Here is a 23,177-nt window from a genome sequence, read left to right on the forward strand (position 1 = left end):
GTGACAAAGTACTGATACTGTACTCGTCCAGTAGTCCTGTATGAATGTGACAAAGTACTGATACTGTACTCGTCCAGTAGAGTGCTGTATGAATGGGTAGATGAGGCACAGGTTGTTGTAAAGAGCTCTGAGTGATGAGATAAAGATGCTATACAAGTACAGTCAGACTTCAGATGTGAAAATAAGCTTTGATATTTAATGAACATTATTAAACATTTATTAGTTGGGAGTGGTGGTGCAGAGGTTAGAGAAGGTGAGCCTGGTTCAACTCCTGGTACCGACAACATCAAAATGTGGGTGGAGTAGGTGAAGCACCCACACCCGTCTCCACCCTCATTTTCCCCACTCTGGGCCCTTGAGCAAGGTCCCTAACCCCCACCATCTGCCCCCTGGGCACCCCAGACAGCAGCTCTCTGCCCCACACACAGAGCTGTGGTAGATCAGTGTCTGTGGTCGTCAGGAAGAACATCCGGCGTAAAAACAATTACAAGTCTTCGTGCGACTCAGTTCACTGTTGTGACCCTGAAGAAGGAGCAGCCGAAAGAAGAAGAAGAAAAAGAACTTTCAGTACAATCCCCTCCACTTAAGGTTTAGCGTATAAACATGGCAGACATATTCCCCCGGGGCTTAGTTGTGGATCAGGTCACATTTAGGCTGAGTTACTTTGCAGCTTCTAGTAAAAGTGCTTCTTAAAATAGAACCTAATGTTTGCTTTTTCTCCAGTCACCCTCCCTGCCCTCTACCAGCAGTTTAACAACTTTATTGTACTGAAGTAACAACTAAAATCTCCTCAGTTGGATGGTACTGTATTGTTCTTTTGAGTGGTGAATAAGGGCCAAACTAAAAACCATGGCTTACATTAATATTGATAAGTAAAACTTGTGGATTACTTGAAAGTTCATCCTCAATAATCCAGGTAAAAAAATCCAACAAAGTTACATCAGGTCCTGTGGACAGTTGGTTGATTCAGGGTGGGCGTGAGAATCGACCATGCTGAACGTCTCTGGATGCAAATAAAGATCTTTCACGGGTTCAAAGGAGCCGAGTCCTGCTTCCTGCCCAATGATCTCATGTCTGCTAATATGGCATCATCAGGGTTTTGGCACAGCTCCTGGCAGAAGCCAACAAAGCCCCACTCCTTGGCCCAGTCAACAAACACTTCTCAACTATTCCGACAACATCAGACTGTAAGACTATTGTGGATTACTTGTTTACGATATTGGTTTTTGTTTACATTTAGATCCTCCAGGAGATCCGCAACCGGACCATCAGGGCCATGTGCAGCCAGAGGAACATGCCCCACAGCATCTGGTCCCTGAGCCCCCTGCAGAGGAAGACGCTGTTTCAGCACGTCCTGGTGAACGACAAGTACCGCTTCCTCTACTGCTACGTCCCCAAAGTGGCCTGCTCCAACTGGAAGAGGGTTCTGAAGGTTCTGGGGGGAGCCCTGGAGAGCGTGGACGTCAGCATCAAAATGGATCACCACAGCGATCTGCTCTTCCTGTCCTCTCTGAAGCCGGAGGAGATTCGTTACAGACTCATGTACTACTTCAAGTTCATGTTCGTGCGGGAGCCCATGGAGCGTCTGCTTTCTGCGTACAGGAACAAGTTCGGCGAGATAAAGTCCTACCAGAAAAAGTATGGGGTGGAGATCATAAAGCGGTACAGAAAGGGCCGAGCTAAGGATCCATCAGTGACGGGAGATGACGTGACCTTTGGGGAGTTTGTCCGTTACCTGCTGGACGAGGACGTGGAGCGCATGAATGAGCACTGGATGCCCATGTACAACTTGTGCCAGCCGTGTGCCATTTCTTACGATTTCATCGGCTCATACGAGCACCTGGAAAGGGACGCAGAGCACGTGCTCCAGAGCATCAAAGCACCACCTTTTGTTCACTTCCCAGACAGGCAGACGTGGTACAAGCCTGTCACGAGACAAACGTTGCACTATTATTTGTGCACGCTGCCACAGAAACTACTCAGGGAACTCTTACCAAAGTACATTTTAGATTTTTCTCTATTTGCTTACCCCCTCCCCAACACTACCACTGAACACTGCCGACACTAAAGGGGTTGTTTATAGTTTTTTGTAGATTTATTTGTATTATTTTTTATTTCTAGAAAAGAAAACAGTATTATCAAAGCTCTTAAACATGTTGACCTCAGATTGTCTGCACGGTGACGAGTTCAAAACCACTGAAGCTTGAAAATACAGGTGCTGGTCATAAAATTGGAAAATAGTGAAAAAGTTAATTTATTTCAGTAATTCCATTCAGAGAGTGAAACTTGTATATTATATAAATTCATTACACACAGACTGATATATTTCAAATGTTTATATGTTGATGATTATAACTGACAACTAATGAAAACCCCAAATTCAGTATCTCAGAAAATAAGAATATTTTGAAAAGGTTCAATATTGAAGACACCTGGTGCCACACTCTGATCAGCCAATTAACTCAAAACATTTGCAAAGGCCTTTAAATGGTCTCAGTCTAGTTCTGTAGCTACACAGACATGGGGAAGACTGCTGACTTGACAGTTGTCCAAAAGACGACCATTGACACCTGCACAAGGAGGGCAAGACACAAAAGGTCATCGCTAAAGAGGCTGGCTGTTCACAGAGCTCTGTGTCCAAGCACATTAATAGAGAGGTGAAGGGAAGCAAAAGATGTGGTATATAAAAAAAAAGTGCACAAGCAATAAGGATAAACGCACCCTGGAGAGGATGGTGAAACAAAACCCATTCCAAAATGTGGGGGAGATTCACAAATAGTGGACTGCAGCTTGGGTCAGTGCTTCACAAACCACCACGCACAGACATATGCAAGACATGGGTTTCAGCTGCCGCATTCCTTGTGTCAAGCCACTCTTGAACAAGAGACAGCGACAGAAGTGTCTTGAGACAAAAAGGACTGGACTGCTGCTGAGTGGTCCAAAGTTCTGTTCTCTGATGAAAGTAAAATTTGCATTTCATTTGGAAATCAAGGTCCCAGAGTCTGGAGGAAGAGATCAGAGGCACAGAATCCACATTGCTTGAGGTCCAGTGTCAAGTTTCCACAGTCAGTGATGGTTTGGGGTGCCATGTCATCTGTTGGTGTTGGTCCACTGTACTTTCTGAGGTCCAAGGTCAATGCAGCCATCTACCAGGAAGTTTTAGAGACTTCATGCTTCCTGCTGCTGACCAACTTTATGGCGATGCAGAGTTCATTTTCCAACAGGACTTGGCACCTGCACACAGTGTCAAAGCTACCAGTACCTGGTTTAAGGACCATGGTATCCCTGTTCTTTAAGGACCATGGTATCCCTGTTAATTGGCCAGCAAACTCTCCTGACCTTAACCTCATAGAAAATCTATGAGGTATTGTGAAGAGGAAGATGCAGGAAGATACACCAGACCCAACAATTCAGAAGAGCTGAAGGCCACTATCAGAGCAACCCGGGCTCTCAGAACACCTGAGCAGTGACAGACTGATCGACTGGGGGGAGTGGTGACACAGAGGTTAGAGAAGATGGGCCTGTGATCGGAAAGTCGCAGGTTCAACTCCCGGTACCGTCAACATCAAAATGTGGGTGGATAAGGTGAAACACCCACACCTCCCTCCACCCTCATTGGCCCCACTCTGGGCCCCTGAGCAAGGCCCTTAACCCCCACCATCTGCTTCTAAACAGGTCTTTCTTGAGAATGAGTTCTCATGGCTCAGTGAGACTACCTGGATATTTATTGGTCTTAATATTCTAATTTTCTGAGATACTGGGTTTTCATTAGTTGTCAGTTATAATTATCAACATTAAAATAAATAAACATTTAAAATATATCAGTCTGTGTGTAATGAATGAATATAATCTACAAGTTTCACTTTTGAATGGAATTACTGACATAAAGAAACTTTTTCATGATATTCTAATTTTATGACCAGCACCTGTAAACACTAAAAAAGGCTTTTTAAAGCCACATTATATGAACAGTTACGATAAATAAATGATGGAATCATTAATGTGCTGCAGGCCTGGGAAAAGGTTAGTGTTTAATAACCTCAGTATTCTGTGGTTTAGGCTAAAACACCACCTTTTATTGCCATTACTATGTTTTTCTAATAAAACTAATATTGATGTTATCATTTACGCTTGTCCAGTTAGATTTTTTTTATCTTTATTTTTTAAATAATTTAAAATATATTAAAAAACATGAATATTTGTATACAAAATATACTGGATACCAAATCTTTTTCATGCTGTGACATTAGAAATGTCAAAAGATTTGATCTGTGGCATCAGTGTTTAGGGTTAGAGAAAGTTGTCAACAAATAATACAGAAGATGTGCATTATTTTCTTATCCCGAGTCACCGACTGGACGACACAACTCTGAGGCACGTTCCAGGCCGCTCCATGCCTGTGGAAGTCTTTACAGTTCAAGTTCACACTTAAATCCTTTGTGTTGTCCGACTCACAGCAAGCGCAGCAGTTTTTATTCAATAATCCTTGAAGCTGACACTCCTGTAAAAGAGAAGAAAGAATTTCAGCTCACTGAACAAAACCAGAGCTAAAAATGGCACTTGAGCTAGATTAAGTCCAAAACTTTAGTCACAGTCATGATGTGAGCCTTACTTGTCTGTGGACTTGTCTGTGGACTTGTCTGTGGACTTGTCTGTGGACTTGTCTGTGGAGCGGTCGTGACTCTGAAGAACGGAGCGCTCTGTGGGGGTGTGGTGAGAATGGCTGGAAACGCTGAGCGGTGAAGAGCTTTGCAGAGACGAGAATGACAAACCCTGGCGACGCAGCTCCTGAACTGCTCTTTCACTAAAGACAGGTGCAACAAATGTTAGGATGGGATCTTCATTTTACATTTTATACTTCTTTTAAAGCGGCACGGTGGCTCAGTTGGTAGCCTCTCAGTGCTAAGGTCACCAGTTCAAATCCCACCTGGGGGCCTTTCTGGGTGGAGTTTGCATGTTCTCTCCGTGCATGTGTGGGTTTTCTCCGGGTACTCCGGTTTCCTCCCACAGACCAGAAACATGCATGTTAGGCTGACTGGTAACTCTTATAATGGGCCTTTTACACAGCTCCTCTTGAGCACGGTTCTGCTCAGTTCGGTAGTTTTGAGCCCTTTTCCACTGCAATTTTTTTTGTGGAACTGAGACCCCTTTTTGGTCCCTTCTTCTCTGGGGTACCAGCTGAGCCGAGCCGGCACCAAAACGTGACGTCAGAACATTGTCGGTCACTGATCGGTCAGGGGGCCGAGTCACTGGCTGTTGAGAAACTTTCACATCAACAAGATCCGCCATTTGCAATTACCAATGTTCGAAGTCGGAGCAGCAACTGGACCTATTTTAAAAACAGTAATGACAACACCGTGGTCTAATGCCGAAGTGCAGACGTTTTTTTGTGGTTGGTGGCCGACAACAAAATTCAGAGCGAACTAGATGGAGCTCTGCTGGTCTCCCTAGTCCTACCTGAGTGAGACGCACGAGCAGCATGGATCGTTTATTTAAAATAATCAAGCGCAAACCAAACAGCCTTTAGGAATGAGAGCAGGAACAAGAATGCTGGATACTTCAGGCACGAGGCGATCGGACAATCTGGTAGGGAGGCAGAGACTGGGGAGCATTTAAGAAGCGCAGCGCACAGGTGCAGCAGGAGGGAGACTGGGAGTGGCACTGGGAGTGACACAGGTGATGAGCATGAGTGTGATTGCAGCAGAGAACAGAGATCATGACACGCTATGCACTTTTAGAGAGTTTGGAACATTGTTAAGAACATTGCAAGAGTGTGGGCAGGGTTTATAAAGTCTTAAAATAGATATAAAAACTAAAATAAAAATATTGCAGGGGTGTCTGGAATGTAACCCCTGCGATAAGTGAGGGACTACTGTACAGAAATACAGTTCCACAGTTTGCTGAGCATCATAATTATGATCTACATGACACTTCAAAAGGTGCTCACTGCAACGTCATAATTGGTAAAAAAAATAAAATTGAAGAAAAAAACCAACACAAAATATTTTTCTTGTATTGATGGTTAATCTGTCCTTAAACTAAAAACTTGTGAGCAGCTCAAACCACATGTTCGTTTACCTACAGCAACATCTGAAGTGACAGAAAATGTGTCAGACGTCTGGAAGAGTCGTTCAGATCAAACAGACAGTTTCAGTGTACTGGCATTTACACTCAAATTTGTTGGGCAAGTGTGCAACTAAGTGCTTTGTTGACGCCGAGTGTGTACCTATATTTCAGAAATACTTGGCAATAAAACTGGAGAACTACTGCACCATTTGATTCAGTTCAGTATCACCTTTGTTTAAGATTGATTTTATAGTTTACAATAACTGCCTTTAACAACTAGTGCAAATATTTGGTTAGAATAGTTCAGATCAGGGTATTTTCCCTCCACCCTAACAAAACCTTTAACATGTGGGTTTTGTGTAAGTGTACTTTAGAGTTTCACACCCCACTTGCCGAGTACATTTCATTAACAAATCACGGGGAGATCGTATGTTCGTATCTAAGGAGGCAGCTGAAAGATTACAGCTTCTGCTGGGTCTTTTTTAGAGTACGTTTCACATTTGAAAGATTTGTAACTTTAAAGATAAATTGTAAATTGACTGTACTTGTATAGTGCCTTTTTATCTTATCAAGATACTCAAAGATTAAACAGCAAGTTATGTGTAGTAATGTGGCTTTTTGTGTTATTTGCATGTTTAAACTTGCTGATCTGTTCATTTTTTTTGAGACTGCCACCTGTGATGAGGCCAGAGACATTTGACAGCTCGCGCAGGTGTTCCCCATCAGCTGTAATGACATGAAAGCCAAGAATGGGGAAATAAAAAGCGCAGAACAATGCGCAGAAGTGCAACGCAGCAGCAGAGATGGAACGGCAGATGCGCGCAGCTACCGCAGAGGGGCAGGAGGCGCATCAGACAGGGAGCGCAATGGCCGATGCACAACCACCGCAGAGGGGCAGGAGGCGGGGACAATCTGGACAGCAGGTTGGCAGAGATTGAAGGCGCAATGATGAAGATCAGAGACTAGCAGGGGTAAGGATGCACCCAAGAAACCAGCTAAGCTGGTCTGCACGGTGGATCGTGCCCGGTTGGAGGGTGCAGTCTTCCGGGTCTGGTGTCGGGGGCGGAGGACCGAGTATTGGAGCTCGCTGGAGGTTGAGGTCGCCATGGGACGCCGGACTCAAGGAGGTACATGCGCCGGGTGAGGTTGAGACCGTGGAGGGACACTGGACTCTGGATAGAGTGCCGGGAGATCACTGAAGGTCGAGACTCTGGAACGCCTGGGAGCGCCGTGCGAGGGCGAGAGGACCACGCCCCCCTCAGCTAAGACTGCTTCTTTTTCTTCAGACTGTCATAATCATGTCACCTTTTTGATCTTTGATTTTACAGACTGCTCTTACTGGCTGGTTCTTAATATTTGGACTGCTTGCAGCATTTGTTTCCCTGGTCGTAATAAATTATTGTCTATCTCTACTGGCTGGTTTTGTGAAACACTTCTCACCCCTGCGATACGGACCTAAGCTTATTCCTAGTTTAACTAGGTGGCGTTGCTGATATTAGTTAAATTTAATTCATTTTTGTCCAACAAAAATAAACATAATAGCCTACCGCTCGGCCGCCGACATATATAAGTATGTTTGTCTATTTTATCAGTCTGATCTAAAACTAGTTTGTTCCTGAGCCAAACTGAAGCCGCTACTATATCTGGAATGACAGATTATGTTACAAAACATGTCAGTCACCTCTACTCTCTTGGTAAATGGCCTACTCATCGTGGAATTCATTGGGTTACCCTCATTTATAAAACGCTGCTGGGTTCTACACATTTCATCCCTACTGACCACCAGAGGGCGGTGCTGAAAGCACTGAATGTTCCCTTTGCGCATGCGCCGTTGGAGAAGTAATACCAGTGGAGTCACAGGTGTGGCACGGATGAACAATCAGAGGCTATATAGCCTGACGTCATCCGTGGCTCTGCTCCTTTTTTCTTTTCGCGCGCAGTTCAATTCAGGGCATCAGCCCTTTGGACTTTTTCACCATCATCGGAGGCCCGACTGCCCATTGGCTGGAGTAGTGTGTTTGCACTCCTAGGGGCTGCGACGGTTTAGCCTTCGTTTAAGGTATTTCTGCTGTTCGTTGGGGACTACGGCAGCTTTCGCCCCCCTCCCAACTTGCAGCGTCTGACTACTGTGTGTGTGATTCAACACTGGTGAGTAGTCTTTTTACTTATATTTTGCCTTTGGTTAGCGGTAATGTTTCGCTCACTCCCATATGTTGGAGACTTCCAACCGCATGTTCGGTTTGGATAGTGTTTCGAAGTTTGTTAATTACATAGCCAGCTGAGTTCCTGGCCTTGTTTTCATTGGTGAAGGCAAGAGTTTGCGCACCCTCTCCCAATCGTTCTCACCAACCTCATATAGATGGTTGGACCGAGCTAGTGGTACTAGCCTCCCTACATTCTGGCCTTGTTTTTTTTATTGGTGAAGGCAAGCGTTCGTGCCCCCTCTCCCAATTGTCCTTATTTAACCAGCCGAGCTAGCGGCGTTAGCCTGTCTGAGTTTCTTTGCCTTGTTAATTGGTGACGGCAAGTATACGCGCCCCCTCTCCCAATTCTCGGCCTATCCTTTTGTCCTTGTTTTCGTCCTGTATCCTGGATGTAGCTGGTGGTGCCAGCCCCTTTGTTGAGTTGCAGTTTTTTTTACTTTAATTAACGTGGCTAAACTGCCTAAAGTAAGAAGCATGGACTGCTCTTACTACAGCATAGATCGTGGGGCCGTGCTCCAGGCAGATGACGGTCACGACCTGTGTTCTGCCTGCCTTGGGCATGACCATCTGATGGAGGCTCTGTCAAGAGAACCCCTCCATGAACTGCAGCTTCATGCCTTGTGCTGTGAGGGTGGCTCAGAAGGCCCAGTTTCACCCCGAGCTAGGCAGTGACCTCCTGCCCAGGTCACTGCCTAGGCAATTGAAGCGCCGAACTATGGCCCCTCCTAGGAAGAGGCAAGCCAAGTCTGATCATGGCCTCTCCACAAGGGTGGAGCAGTTGTCTGCAGAATTGGCAGAGATAAAGTCCCTTTTTCAGGCACGCCAACTGGGGGCTGAGCCAGTGGCAGCGACCGGACACTCCTCCCCACCCACGCCTGAGCTGGCTGTGGAGAAGGATGTGCTATTCTTGGCTGCCTCTGCCTCTCACTTTTTAGGTGAGGAGGAGGGGCAGTCATCTCAAGTCTCAAGAGACTGGTTCACTTTCTTCGTCTCGGAGCGCAGCTAGTGGGTCAGTGATGGCTCAATACAGGATGTCATGCGTATGGTCCTGAGACAGCTGCAGCTGGACGTCCCACAACCAGAGGAGCCCACCCTTGGAAGTGCCTTCTTCAGGAACGGGTGAGCCCCTCCTCCCTTTTCCATCCCTCCATCGGAGGAGTACCTGAGGGAGTTGCATGGTTGTTTACGAGATCCAAGTCTTTGCACACCTCTCCACGGATGGCAGAGTGCTGGTGTCTATGCATGAGCCGGCCGCAGTGGGCTTGAATCGCATGCCGGCGATCAAAACTGCCGTTGACTCGCTCATCGTATCACCAGAGGAAGCTCCGTGCAGTGATGTTCGGTGCCCACCAGCTCAATGTTGCATCACGGATGAATTCTTCTGCAGAGCTTATTACGCCGGAGCATGTGTTGGCCACCTCGGCAATTCCATGGCGCACTTCATGTTTGCCCTCTCCGCGTACCTTCAGGGCGCTAGCGGTGCAACAGCAGCAATGGACTTTAGCAATGCAGCACTTCAGGCCTTTGCGCTGATAACGAGAGAACTTGAGAGTGTGATACACTTCTTGGTCCATGCTCGCCGACAGGTCTGGTTGGCGCAGTCAACATTGACCGAACCATGTCATAGAACCCTCCGTAATGTCCTGGTGGTGCCGGGGGAGTCGTTCGGTTCGGCTGCCTTGGAAGCACTGGAATGGACCGTCCAAGCACAACAGACAAAGCAGCAGTTTTCAAGCCTTAGCAGGGCGATGCCCCGTCCACCTCCATGGCATCCAAGGCGACCATTGGCTGACCCCGGCATTCAACCGCCGCCTCGGGGTCACAATCGGCCGGGTGGTCTTTACCCTCGTGCAGTTCAGCAGAGACTCGGCAGGAGCTTTCGTGAGTCGGTCCACCAACTAGCTGGGCAGGTTCGGACCAGGGACTCTGGCCACCGCCCCCCCACGGCCCCTAGGAGCCGTGGAGGGAGACGGTGATGCCACCAGGCCGACCGTCGGATATTTCTCCCACCAGCAGCTCAGTAACTGGGCTGTTGGTGGGAAAAATATCCGACGGTCGGCAGCTTCGTGCACTCCGCCCATCTTTCGGACGACTGTACGTACATGTTCTCGTTGTGTCTTGGTGCAATGATAATAAAGCTTATTCTGATTCTGATTCTCCATCCCCTGGGCCAGGTTCTTCTGCAAGGGTCCTCTGGGCCTCCTCAGTGAGGTATGTGATCAGGATTCTTTGTGACATCGTTGGTATTAGTCATTCAGTGTTTTCAGCACCGCCCTCTGGCGGTCAGTAGGGATGAAATAGAACAAAAGTTAGGTATGTAATTACAGTTCTATGAATCCTGGATGACTGCCAGAGCTTCTCTGCTCCTACAGAATCCTTGCATTCCGCAAAAAGATTCTGTAGAAGCAGAGCCGCGGATGACGTCAGGCTATATAGCTTCTGATTGGTCATCTGTGTCACGCCTGTGACTCTGTTGGTATTACTACTCGAACGGCACATGTGCGAAGGGAACATTCAGTGCTTTCAGCACCGCCCTCTGGCAGTAATCCGGGATTCATATAACCATAGTTACATATGTAACTTTTGTTTATCACCTCCATATTTAACTAATCCACTGCAACTAGCACCAGTTTTGAAGTAGAACACCCGAATGCTCAGTATTTGTGATTAACAACTCTAAAGACCAAGTCTCCCTTTGCCTCTGCTTCTCCATCTGACTGGACTCTGCCTCAAAAACTTTTGGTCTGACCTCACTCGTCTCAGTTTCAAGTTTTAAAAATCGTTTAAAAGCCATTTTTAAAGATACTTGCAAATGTTTTCATGCTTAGTAACGTTTGTTGTCCTTTAACAATGAACTGTTGTTAATGTACCGTAATTTGTGATTTCCTCGTTTGTTACTGACAAACGTTATTATAAACGTTATATTATTATATAACGTTGTTATTATTTGTTATTTTATAGTTTTGCCTAAATGTATTGTTTCCCTTTCCATGACCCTACAAGTACCTGCTGGTGCTGCCAGGCCAGCTCTGTAAATAAGAATTTGTTCTTAATTACCTGGTTTAATAAAGGTGGAATGAAAAAAATAAAAGTCCTGAACTAAACAAAAGTGATGTCCTCTTCTGTACTTACAGTAGACCTTTCTGTAGTTCACTGTTAAAGAAAACAGATGGCTGCCATGCTAAGCACAAGTGTAACGATCAACGAGCTCACCGTTCAAAGCGCTCAGAGGTCAGCTGTCGTTTCAGGACGTCCATCTCCGTCTGCAACTGAGACACTTTGCCACGGAGCTGGGACACTTCTCTGGCATGCTCTGCACTTTTTGCAAATGTACAAAAATGATTTAATACATTCATTTGAAGCAGTTAGTTTATTAGGTTTGCTGCAGTGTAATGAACTGGTTTGGTTTATTTTTACTTTTTGCTGTCAGTCAGAGTGAGTTTGTCACGAAGGACTTTCAGCTCGGACTCTCTCTCGGTGGCGCTCAGATGTGTTTGAAACTCTTTCTGCCGGTTGGAGGAGAGAAGCATCTCTAGGTTGCGCACAGTCAGCCTCTCACTGGCTAATTGTTTCTTCAGGAGCTCTACCTCTGAGCGAACATCTTCCAGTTCTCCAGTGACCTAAGAACAGGGAGCAGAACTATGAAGAGACATATAACTAAAGCTTCACACTAAGAGAGACAAAGCAAGTTTTCTGAACAGAGAAAAAAGTGATGGAAAACAAAAGTCCAGACCAGAGCCTCACCCTCTCCAGGTCCATGCTCTTGGAGGTGAGCTGGCGTGCAGTCAGCTCCTTCCCAGAGTCCAGTTTGACACAGAGTTCTCTGACAGAAGCTAGATCCGAGAGGAGAGCAGCATTTTCCTCCTGTGCTTTCTGCAAATCCTTTTCTGTTTGGGACATCCCACGAACCAGAGAGGAAACCTGGGCTTCATAAGCCTGCAGTGCCTGAGTGTGCTTAGATAAATATGAAGTGAAAGCAACATTAAGATGCTGGGGCAAAATAAAATACTGTATTTTTTGCTATTTAAGTCACGTTTGTTGTTTTTTTTTTTTTTTGTTGCATAATTTGCATGCCCTGTGATTTATATGCCAGAGCTACGTATTTATGAAATTTCCCCATATTAACCAATTTTTGTCTGAGATATGACCGTTTTCATTCTTTCTGACTGAAAATATTGAACACTAACATTTTCAGCTGCTAGATGGCAGTCGAGTAGTATGGCATGCCGTTGTGTCATGTAATAGGTAAAAGTGGCTATTAATGACACAATGGGCTTCATAGATGACACCGTAGTCTGCCTGAAGCAAACGTCAAATCAGCTTCATTCCGTGCTCCACCCAGGCGAAATGCAGCTGATTTGACCACTGAAGTGCATTTATTAAGTAAAAGTGCAACTGAGACACATCTTTGCTATAATGTCGAGCAAACAAATAAATGTTTTAGGTGCTTATCTTGTTAAATTTGAAGAAATGTGCAGCGTTCCTCCTTCATAATTTCCTCCCTGTCTGCACGCTCCCAGAGCACCGAGGCAGCAAATACTTTTGAAATGCAGCTGATTTGACCGTTAAAGTGTATTTATAGTTTAACTGAGACACACATTTACTATAAAGTCGAGCAAACACTTAAATGTTTTTAAGTATTAATCTTGTTAAATTCTTGTTAAAGTCCTCCCGTGCACGCTCCCGCGGCTGCCACTTGGCAGCCCATCAATTGTTGGCACAACACTGGCCCACGTTTCCGGGTTGTCAGCGGTGACGCGTAACAAACGCGACACGTCAGCGATGATGCATAATAGATGCGACGTATACGGTGAAGCGACGCATTTATGGATTTTTCCTCTTTACTAGACATGTTTGGACTGACGCAACTTATAGGGCGGTGCGACATGTACGGCGAAAAATACGGTAAATTCACCACAATAAAAGGCCTAGCAGTCCTCAGAGGAATGCATATCATCCACCGCTTTTTATTCCACGCTTTGGATAATGATCTTTTGATGAAGGGATGCTGCTCTAGCTACTGAATGACATCAAGCACAATCCCATGCTACATTGTAAAATCTTGCTAGATGTATTAGCACTCGACTAAGTAATGTCCAGCTGCAGCTGCAAACTTGAATGTGGTGGATTCCAAATGTAAAGGAGTTGTAGATCTATATCTAATGATTATTTTTTGAGGAAGTCATTAACATCTGTCCAGTTGTTCATGAGACATATAGACAGGCAAAAACATGGTTGCCCTGTCAGCAGGCAATAATTAAAGGTGTTAATTTGATATGTCACCTGTTGAATCTCTCTGTCCTGCTGTCCGACTGTATCTCGGAGCTGTCGGCGTTCTGTGTCCGAGGAGAGCAGCTCCAAGCGGATGGAGTTATTAAGACCTTCAGCCTGCTGCAGTTTCTGCTCCCGCTCCGTCATCTCAGAGTGGGCCAGCCTGAATCTCTCCAGCAGATCCCTGTTCTCCTGTTCCTGGAGGCCAACTCCTGACAGTCAGCAGTTACTCTCAGAGATTACTGCTGCTGGTAGAATTACATTGTGTTTACCTTTGTAGCCATAAGTTGCTCGATCCTGGACACCTCAGAAATATAAGAGTGAACCCTCAACTTCAGCTCGTCCTTCTCGTGCAAAGCCTCCTCCATTTCTGCGTGCACAGTCTCAACAGAGAAACAAGAGAAGCTCCCATTAATTGTGATTTGTTCTCCTTATTCTCCAACCCATGACAAAAGATCATAGGTTGTCAGTAATTCAGGTGTAATATTACTTGGTTCTCCCTGGTCATTGTGGCCAGGTCATCTTGCAGCCTCCGGTTCTCTCGGATTAGGACTTCTTTGCCTCTCCTGAGTGCACTCAGCTCCTCCTGAGATGCATCTAGCTGCCTCCTCAGACTGCTGAGCTCCCTCTCACGGCTGTTTAAAGCTCCTTGCAGCTGACTGAAATGATGTGATCCGTGAAGAAAAAAGTTGAGACTTGCCGCCGTTAGCTTTCTATCACATTCTTCTTCGGGGCACAGTACTCACGCTAAGGACTTGTCCATGTTTTTCACTGTGAGTCTCACATCTTCAAGGGTCTTTTCCTGTGGAATCAGTAAAGAACTGTACATCATTTGTACTCTAACACAAAACATGTTAGGAGAACTTGTGATAGCTTTATTCCGTCTTAAAAACGACTTGGAATACCCAGTTTGCAACTACCAAAACCCACATCTTACAAGTAGCTGAAAGTCTGACAAAGTTTAAAATTTAGGAGGTTTCTGATAGAGACTATGGTGCAAAGTTTTCTTGATCATGGACTGTATTTAGGGTTGAGCTAAATGAAAGGCACCGTAACAACAGGAAACTGTTATTATAACTGACTTTGTAAGATACAGCATGTATTTGACAGGCCGTGCCTCCTTGTTGTATCTAGGCCTGTCACGATAACTAATCGCTGGGCGATTAATTGTCTCAGAAATTTTGCAAAAAACGATAATATTGTTAAAAATTTGACGATAATTAGTAATTATCGTCAAATTTAAGAAGAAATGTTGGTTGATTTTTGTGTGATGGCAGTATAAGACCGTTTGAACTGAAGGATGGATAGTGAGGGAGCGAGAAACGTCTCTTTAAGAAAATGGGAGGGAGGTCCCTTGACGTGACATGGGCTGCCTGGCTCTCTTTTCTTTTTGTGGTTCTCAAAATGGCGGACGCTCAGTGTGGTTTGAGCTCTTTAGCATTTTTCACACAAAGCTTTTAATAAAAAAATCAGTAAACAAGTTCTCAGCTTCTTTTTTCAGAGAAAACAACTTTTCACACGAAGGCACCGGTTTCAACCGTGAATTTTGGAGCTTCGACAAGACGGAGCTTTTTTGCAAGGTCGGCCTGTTAGCTTAGCTCGTAGCTTAGCTTGTCAGCTTAGCTGCTTTTAATGATCCAAAAACACAATTTTGGACGTTAAAACGAATTTTAAAGAACAGAGAAAGGGAGGGGTCAGTGAAGAACTGGAGTTGAGCCTTTTGTCATCCAGTGTCTTCAGTGGAAAGAGAGACACGAAGAGAAGATGAAGCTGATAAATGAAAATGAGGTCGATAATTTTCATTTATCATGCGATGAATTGATTTACTGTTTATCGCGACAGGTCTAGCTGTATCTAAACATTAAGAGGAATTTTGTGATAAAGGAGGGTTTGTATTTACTGTTAGTAAAATGTTTACTGCTTTTAAAGGAGATTTCACAACAAAGTCTAAATACAGGATTTATTAAAAACCCACTCCAACAGAATTAATCTCCTCAAAATGCATCCATGTGACTCAGAACTGCATACTTTAAAGTTGTTGTTTTTGGTTTGGTTGGTTTTTGTGTAAAACATCTGGTGATGTTAAAATCAACCTTTATTTATACAGGTAAATCCCATTGAGCCTCGAGGACTCATTTACAAGAGACCTGATTTCAACAAAGAAAGATGACAACAATGGACAACAGCAACAACAATAAGCAGTTATAAAAACTCATACTACAGTTTTTTTTTTTTTTTTTTTTTTAACAAATAGGATGGCTAAAAGGAAAAAGGTAACAAAACCAAAAAAAAAAAAAAAAACTGCTAGATTCCGAGACAAATGTATAAAACTAAAAACAGGAACATGTCTGCATTGGTCCCTGCCAGGAGTCCAACAGATTCTTAAAGCCACTTAGAGAGGTCAAGGTCGAGAGCTTCAAATCTTTTTGTAAGATATTCCAGGAAACAGGAGCGGAGTAGGAGAAGGCCCTTTTGCCTAGTTCAGTCCTCACTGAGGGAACACTGCAGGTAATAATGTCCTGAGAGCGCACTCCATAGCTGCACTCACGCAGAGACATGTAGGAGGAGATGTATGAAGGCAGCAGACCAAGAAGTGATTTAAAGATGAAAATGTACCAGTGAGAGAGTCTGCGTGAAGTTAATGATGTCCAGTTAACCAATGAATACAGGGTGCAGTGGTGGGTACGATAATCACAGCCAGTTATGAATCTTAGTGCACCATGATAGACCGCATCCAACATCTGCAGGGTTCTTGTAGGAGCGTTCATGTAAATAATATCACCAAAATCAATTGAGGGAAGGAAAGTCACAGATACAAGGCGTTTTCTAGCATTCAGGGTTAGACAGGATCTGTTTCTGAAAAAGAAACCCAGTTTAACTTTCAGTTTCTTTACCAAGTTTTCCACATGGAGCTTAAAAGAAAGATGTGAGTCGACCAAGATACCCAAATATTTATAGGAATCAACAAACTCAATGGGGACACCATTTGAGGATAAAATCGGAGGAAGAACTGCTGGGACCAACTTCCTATTTGAAAAAAGCATCCCTTTGGTTTTTTCGGCATTTAGGACAAGTTTGAGGTGAAACAAATCAGTCTGGATGATGTTAAATGCAGATTTCAGAAGCTGGAAAGCCTTAGCAACTGTTTTAGCTCGACAATAAACAACTGTGTCATCAGCATAGAAATGTATGGATGCATTAGGGATGTTTTTACCTACATTATGTATGTAGATTGTAAAGAGGGTGGGTCCTAAGACTGAGCCTTGTGGTACACCATTGTTGACTGTTAAATAACTGGAGGAAGTACCATTATGTTGAACACATTGCCTCCGGTCTGAAAGATAGTTAGAGAACCAACCAATGGTGTGATCTGAGAAACCGATTTCTGAGAGTTTATGACACAAGATGTTCTGATCCACAGTGTCAAAAGATTTAGACAGGTCTAAGAAAAGTGCAGCACAATAATCCTTAGCATCCAGTGCTTCAACAACATCATTAAGAACCTTCAGTGAAGCAGTGGTTGTGCTGTGTTGTTTCCTGAAACCAGATTGATGTGGAGGTAAGATGTTAAATGAGTCCAGGTAATTTTTGATTTGAGAGTTTATCAGTTTTTCTAGAACCTTGGCTAAAATGCAGAGTTTAGAGATTGGTCGATAGTTGTTTAGTGAGGTGGGGTCACCTCCCTTCAGCAAAGGAAGAACAAAGGCTGTTTTCCAAGTGTCTGGGATGGAGTTTTGTCTTATGGAGAGATTGAAGATGTGGGTCACAGGGACTGTGATGATATGAGCAGCCAGCCTTAAGAAATAAGGTGGAAGTTCATCTGGACCTGCAGATTTTTTAGGATCAAGATCTTTTAACAGTTTATTGACCTCACTGACTGAGAATGGAGAAAAAGAGAAGGAGGGATTAACTGAGGATTGACTTGTAGGAGGGATTTGATTTGTAGAAGTTTGGTTATTAAGTGAAGTGGCTGATTTTCCATTAGTTACTGTGTCAAATAAAGAACCAGAAGCAACAAAATGTTTGTTGAGACAGTTCAGGATCTCGTGCTTATTTGACACAGGAGCAGAGTTAACGAGAAGTTGTGATGGGAGGTCAGATGATTGGGGGGTGCCTGAGAGAGATTTGATGGTTTTCCAGAATCTGTTAGGGTCATTTAGATTTTTGGAGGTCTGAGATAAGAAATAGTTGCGTTTTGCTGCTTTGACAGCAGTTGTACATTTATTCCTCATCTGTCGAAAACTCAACCAATCAGTGTCTGAGCCAGATTTTCTCGCTGCGGCCCAAAGATGATCTCTCCTGTGCAGGAGGTCAGCTAGCTCTGGAGTAAACCAGGGGCTGTCTCGTCCCTTTATTCTGAACTGACGAAAAGGAGCATGTATGTTCAGGAAATAAATGAAATTATTATGGAAATAGTTCCAAGCAGAGTTCACGTCATCAGTTAACAGAATACGATGCCAGTCAAAGTGAGACAGATCCCAGAGGAATGACTGTTCACAGAAATGTTTCAAATCCCTTTTTTTAATTAATCTGGGCTTAGAAGGTGGAAGTTTACTATTTCTTAAAGCCACTGTCACACAATGATCACTCAAAAGATCAGCGAATACACCTGTACCAGGGAATTTGTGAGGCATATTAGTTAGAAACAGGTCTAAGATGGAGGAATTGTCAGGATGGCTTTTATTTAATCTGGTGGGGGAGTCGATCAGTTGGGTTAAATTAAAAGACAAGCAACATTCCTTGAATTTGTCACAGAGGGGGGTCGACTTACACCAATCAATGTTGAGATCTCCTGCCAAAAAGATCTCTTTGAATTTTAAATTACCAAGGAATTCCTTAATGGCATTTAATGCTTCAGGTGAAGCTGTGGGGGGGCGGTAGCAGCAGACTACAGTTAAAATCTGGCCTCCATTCAAGGTGATGTTTACAGATAAGGCTTCAAACTGGTTTGGAATTGTTTTGAAAGTCACAAGACTTGAAACCAGAGTGTCTCTAATGTAAATAATGACTCCACCCCCCCTTTTTTGACGATCACAGCGGTAGATGTTAAACCCATTGATTGCCACGTCATTATTCATTACAGATTTGTTGAGCCAGGACTCAGAAATAAAGATAACATCTGCCCCAGAAGAACTGACCAGGATTTTCACAGCATCAAGTTTTTTCAGAAGGCTACGAGCGTTTTCTTGCAGAAAATGGAGCCCAGAGGCGTTTTTAAAGTCATTTGGTGTGCTGTAATTAGTGGGGGGTCCAGGATTAGGTTGAATTCCTGAGAGCAATAACAACATTATTATCAGACATTTTCTTGAGTTTTTTTGTGACTGATGTGTAATTACAGGAGTTAACAGTGTGACAATTAGCCCCCATAATCGAACCATGAGAAACATTAATGAAGACGCGATCATTCAGAACCCAAAAACAGTGAAAGTTGCAGTGATGGACAGATTCAGGTGTATTAACAAGATTCAGTGACTCCAGATAATCTGAGAACTGAAAATAGTGACAGTAATATGAATGATGCAGAAAAGATTCAGACCATAAAATGTCACAGTTCAAATGGGCAAACAAACCCGACGAGGTGGCCCAACTGCAGTTTGAGTCAGGCTGAGGGGGGCTCCGGCCCCCCTGTGAAGAAGGATGGATGGATGGATGGATGCTCCCATGAGAAACAGAAGCTGGGTCCAGAATCAACAGGCCGAAACAGAAACTGAAAATTCGCAGCAAATAGCAGAGCGAGCTGCCAGAAAATCCTCCTGAAGTGAAAGGCATGGTCCAAGTTCGTTTCAGGTCAACAGGGGCCAACAACGTGATCCGGAATAAAATTAATTATTATCCAGGTGAGTTTGGATGGAGGCCTGCAGCAGCTCCGATACAAACTCCGAACTTCTCTCGAGCACCACGCAGCCCTGCTCCTCCACGCTGCTCCTCCACGCTGCTCCTCCGCTTCTCAGCACCCGACAGCACGGGGCACCCCCGGTGAAAAGCGAGACTGACCGGAGAGGCTGAGGCTGAAGTCGGCAACTGGTCCGGTCCGGTTCTGCTCCAGTTCGGCTCCGGCGCTCCAAGCACGAGAGACGAAGAGGCTGAAGATATCCCTGGCCCGGTTTTGCTCCGGTCCGGCGGCCCAGTCTAGCAGCGCGGTTCTGCTCCGGTCCGGCGGCCCAGTCCGGCGGCGCGGTTCTGCTCCGGTCCGGCAGCCCGGCGGCGCGGTTCTGCTCCGGTCCGGCGGCGCTTCAAAGCACCGGAGCGTCTCCTCCAGGTGAACACAACGACTCCACGGAGGTGGATCGTCCTTCAGTAAAAGTAACGGCTGCTCACTGAAGCTGAGACCGGCTCTGTAGAAGACGAATTTCCCCACAGCCACCTCGATTCGGTTCTGGTCCAATTCGAGGGTCACAGGTACACTTCCCCCACACCTATGGAAACACCACGAGGGCCAGTCCAGCTGAAAACCAGCGAAATACCACCCGGCGATATTTGTCGGAACCAGGTAGAACCACAAAGGTCCAGATAAGAGTTCGTTGAGGTCCAGGGAGAGAGAGAAAAAAACACCGGACCTTCGTGCGTCGACTCCCCAGCTCGAGGGGTCACCTGGCCGGCAGGGTGCGCTCAGAGTGACCGATGGGGGGGGAGCGGCCGATCGGTCCAGGGCCAAAATATTATTATTTTTTTTTGGACGGTCCCGTCCGGCTCTCTGAGTCACTGAACACCGAATTCGGTTGGAAGGAGGACCAACTTTAGTCCGGTTCGAAAAACGGGTCAGTTTGATGATAAAAGACTGCAGAGAAGCCGGAGGGAGCTGTGAAATGAGTAAAATGAGCTGTGGTATAATTCTACATCATTTTCCTCGATACCAAATAGAGATCAAGAAGTTTACTAATTATGTTTATGCCTAGATGAGATGCTAAAGTTACTAAACTCTGTTGATGAGTTTGTCAGAGCACAATGTTGTTAGTGTGACTTTAAATGTCAGGACGGTATCCTTTGCTAACAAAATATATTCACTTCCTGAGTGAAGCTGCTGTTTTCATGACGCTCTGAACGCTCGTCACTCACAGGACACATAAGACAAAGAGTAACCTGAAAGCGAGAGGGTTACCTGCCCCTCGTTCCTCTTTCACGTTGACAAAATGGTTTAGTTTTATCCACGAGTGCGATCATTGATCCCGAGTTCCTCAAAAAATCAGCACAAATTGTTTTATTCATTTTTGGTTTGTAGGTCAAAGTGTTTTATAAAACACTCCTGAGTTAAAATGTTGCTGATCAATTTGAATTTATTATTATTTATTGATTATATTTTATTTTTCAGTATCAAATGGTCAAAAATGTTTAGTTTAAATAAGGATTTAAGTTTGTTTTTTTTCAGGCAAATTGATGCACTTTAATTTGTTTCTGTTACAAACTACAAAACAAAGTTAATAAAGTTATTCTTCATTGTAAGTTGATCTATATTAATATTTTTTCTTTAATTTTAAAATGACAATGCTATGCAGGTGTACTTATAACAATTTTATAGACAAATGATACTATTTGCAGTTGCGGCAGAGTTGGGAGCACAAAATGTTTGTCTGCCTGGGGGGTAACAGAAAATAATTGAGAAGCACTGTTATAGCTCACGCTAACTTCTTATATAAAGCCCCATTACACACAGTCAGCACTGATTCCTCACGTATTGTTACACAAAATAAATTAAGATGTTTGTCTGGACTTTTCTGAGTTTGTAGACTGCTAAATCGAGCTGGAGCCAAATATTTTGGATAATGTTGTGTACTGTAGCACGGGGGAAGAAAACATGGCCATATTTTTGTTTATTGCAGAGGACTTTGGGAGTTAGCACTCGAGTTGTATTAAAAAAATCCAAATGTGAAATTCTAACAAAGTTAAGTCAGGTCCTCTGGACGGATTAAAAAAGTAAAAAGTAATTGTTGAAACCTCTAAAAAAGTTAAGTCTGGTCCTCTGGACATTCAAAAACAAAATAAAAAAATGTAGAAACGTTTCGTCTCTCATCCAGAGACTTCCTCAGTGTGAGGTGCTGTATTCAGCTCAGTCTCATAAATAGCACCTTCTTAGAGTGGATCAACCAGTTTGCTGCTGACAACCAGAACCTTTGCTTTGTTTTTGAACGTCCAGAGGACCTGACTTAACTTCTTAGATTTTTCTACCTGGATTATTGAGCATGCATCAGGATAAGTGTTGAAACGTTTCGACTTTTATCCAAGACATTTTGTCAGTCTTGTATAAAAGACGAAACGTTTCAACAATTTTTACTTATTTTTTTAATCCATCCAGAGGACCCGACTAAACTTTGTTAGTTTTCTACCTGGATTATTGAGCATGCATCAGGACAAACGTGAACTTATTATTTAACGCACAAACGGTTATATAGCAATCTATAGCAACGGCCTGGACAATCAAAGACTGTGTATAAGCTTTGACCTTAATTTGTGACAATGACCTTAAAGCTGGAGCGATGAAAATATTACGCAACACCTATCTAATGGTGGTACAAATTTGTATCAAGTTTTATTAAATTATCTTGAGTGGATAAGAAGTTATGGCCCTTGTATACTATCTGACCTTGATTTGTGACCTTGACCTTGAAGCTGGGATGTGAAAAGTGTATGTGACACACTGTATGAAGTATGATGATGATCATGATGCACACAAGTATGAAGTTTTTCTAAATTCTCTCAAGCAGATCAGAAGTTTTGGGGCGGGACAAACGAATGTTTACAGACAGACAGAGTAAACCGTAACACGTCCTCTTTTCAACAGGTGTTTAAAAAAGTATAAATTGAGAGAGGTTTGCTTAACTGGCTACCTTTTTTGACAGGTCCTCCTGCAGAACAACTAGCTTTTCAGTCTTCTGATCCACTTCATCCTGTAGGGCGTCTTTCTCTCTATCCAGGGCACAGACTGAAGTGTGAAGGGCAGCTACTTCCTCTCTGTGTTTGGAGCGTTGATGACTCACTTCCCCTGACAGGATTCAAGAAAATAAATGAACTGCCAAGCAGACAAAAAGGACCACAGACAGAATCATGTGGAGCAGCACGTTCACCTAATCTCTCCTGGAGAGTTTCAATGTGCTGGTGGGCTGCATGCAGCTCGTTCATGCTCACAGAGAGCCTGCGCTGGGTGTCGGACAGCGCCTGCTCCTGCAGCAGCCTGCACACACACATGACAAATCTGTCAGCCCTCCTAACACGCAGGAGGAAAAACAGTTACTGTAGCAGCAAACCAATGTCAGATAGGCTCAGAGGAAGAAGATTTCATATCTGCTCAGAGAGAATTGTCTATGCAGTGCTCATATTAAATTCAAACTGAAACAGAACATTTTGAACAAAATTCAAGGAAAACATCGATGCAGCGTCGTGTGGTATTTATTTAGTAAAGATGCTCTTGGAAAATGATGAATGAAGTACAGACAAGTTGTACCTCAAAGCATTAGCTTCTGCTCTCTGCTGGGCGACCTCTTCTGCGTTGTGGAGCAGAGCAGACTTCAGCTTCACCTCCTCTGCAGCCTCCCAGCTCTCCTTCAGCAGACGCACCTGTGACTGCAGGTCCAGTCTCTCTCGCTCCAGCTACACGCCCAAAACACACGAGCGCAGATTAAAACCCCAAAACACACGAGCGCA

General features: G+C 44.2%; 2 protein-coding genes across 2 annotated transcripts in view; one reads left to right on the top strand and one right to left on the bottom strand.

The window, feature by feature from the left end:
- Window positions 1-2,068, top strand: part of chst14 (carbohydrate (N-acetylgalactosamine 4-0) sulfotransferase 14) — a 2,751-nt gene extending 683 nt beyond the window's left edge. Inside the window, exon 2 of the mRNA XM_037698335.1 lies at window positions 1,241-2,068. Coding sequence (XP_037554263.1) covers window positions 1,241-2,068 — 828 coding nt within the window. The remainder of the gene's footprint in view (window positions 1-1,240) is intronic.
- A 2,408-nt stretch (window positions 2,069-4,476) lies between these two features.
- The window catches only part of cep135 (centrosomal protein 135), a 25,335-nt gene continuing 6,634 nt past the window's right edge, over window positions 4,477-23,177 (bottom strand). The window contains exons 14-25 of the mRNA XM_037674384.1: window positions 22,978-23,123; window positions 22,595-22,707; window positions 22,364-22,512; window positions 14,288-14,343; window positions 14,032-14,200; window positions 13,814-13,924; window positions 13,554-13,739; window positions 12,015-12,224; window positions 11,688-11,890; window positions 11,484-11,588; window positions 4,649-4,804; window positions 4,477-4,501 (exon numbers count right to left, since the gene is read on the bottom strand). Coding sequence (XP_037530312.1) covers window positions 4,477-4,501; window positions 4,649-4,804; window positions 11,484-11,588; window positions 11,688-11,890; window positions 12,015-12,224; window positions 13,554-13,739; window positions 13,814-13,924; window positions 14,032-14,200; window positions 14,288-14,343; window positions 22,364-22,512; window positions 22,595-22,707; window positions 22,978-23,123 — 1,629 coding nt within the window. The remainder of the gene's footprint in view (window positions 4,502-4,648; window positions 4,805-11,483; window positions 11,589-11,687; window positions 11,891-12,014; window positions 12,225-13,553; window positions 13,740-13,813; window positions 13,925-14,031; window positions 14,201-14,287; window positions 14,344-22,363; window positions 22,513-22,594; window positions 22,708-22,977; window positions 23,124-23,177) is intronic.

Source organism: Nematolebias whitei, chromosome 3 (assembly GCF_014905685.2).
Source record: "Nematolebias whitei isolate Nwh7 chromosome 3, NemWhi1, whole genome shotgun sequence".
NCBI classification, from domain to species: Eukaryota; Metazoa; Chordata; class Actinopteri; order Cyprinodontiformes; family Rivulidae; genus Nematolebias; species Nematolebias whitei.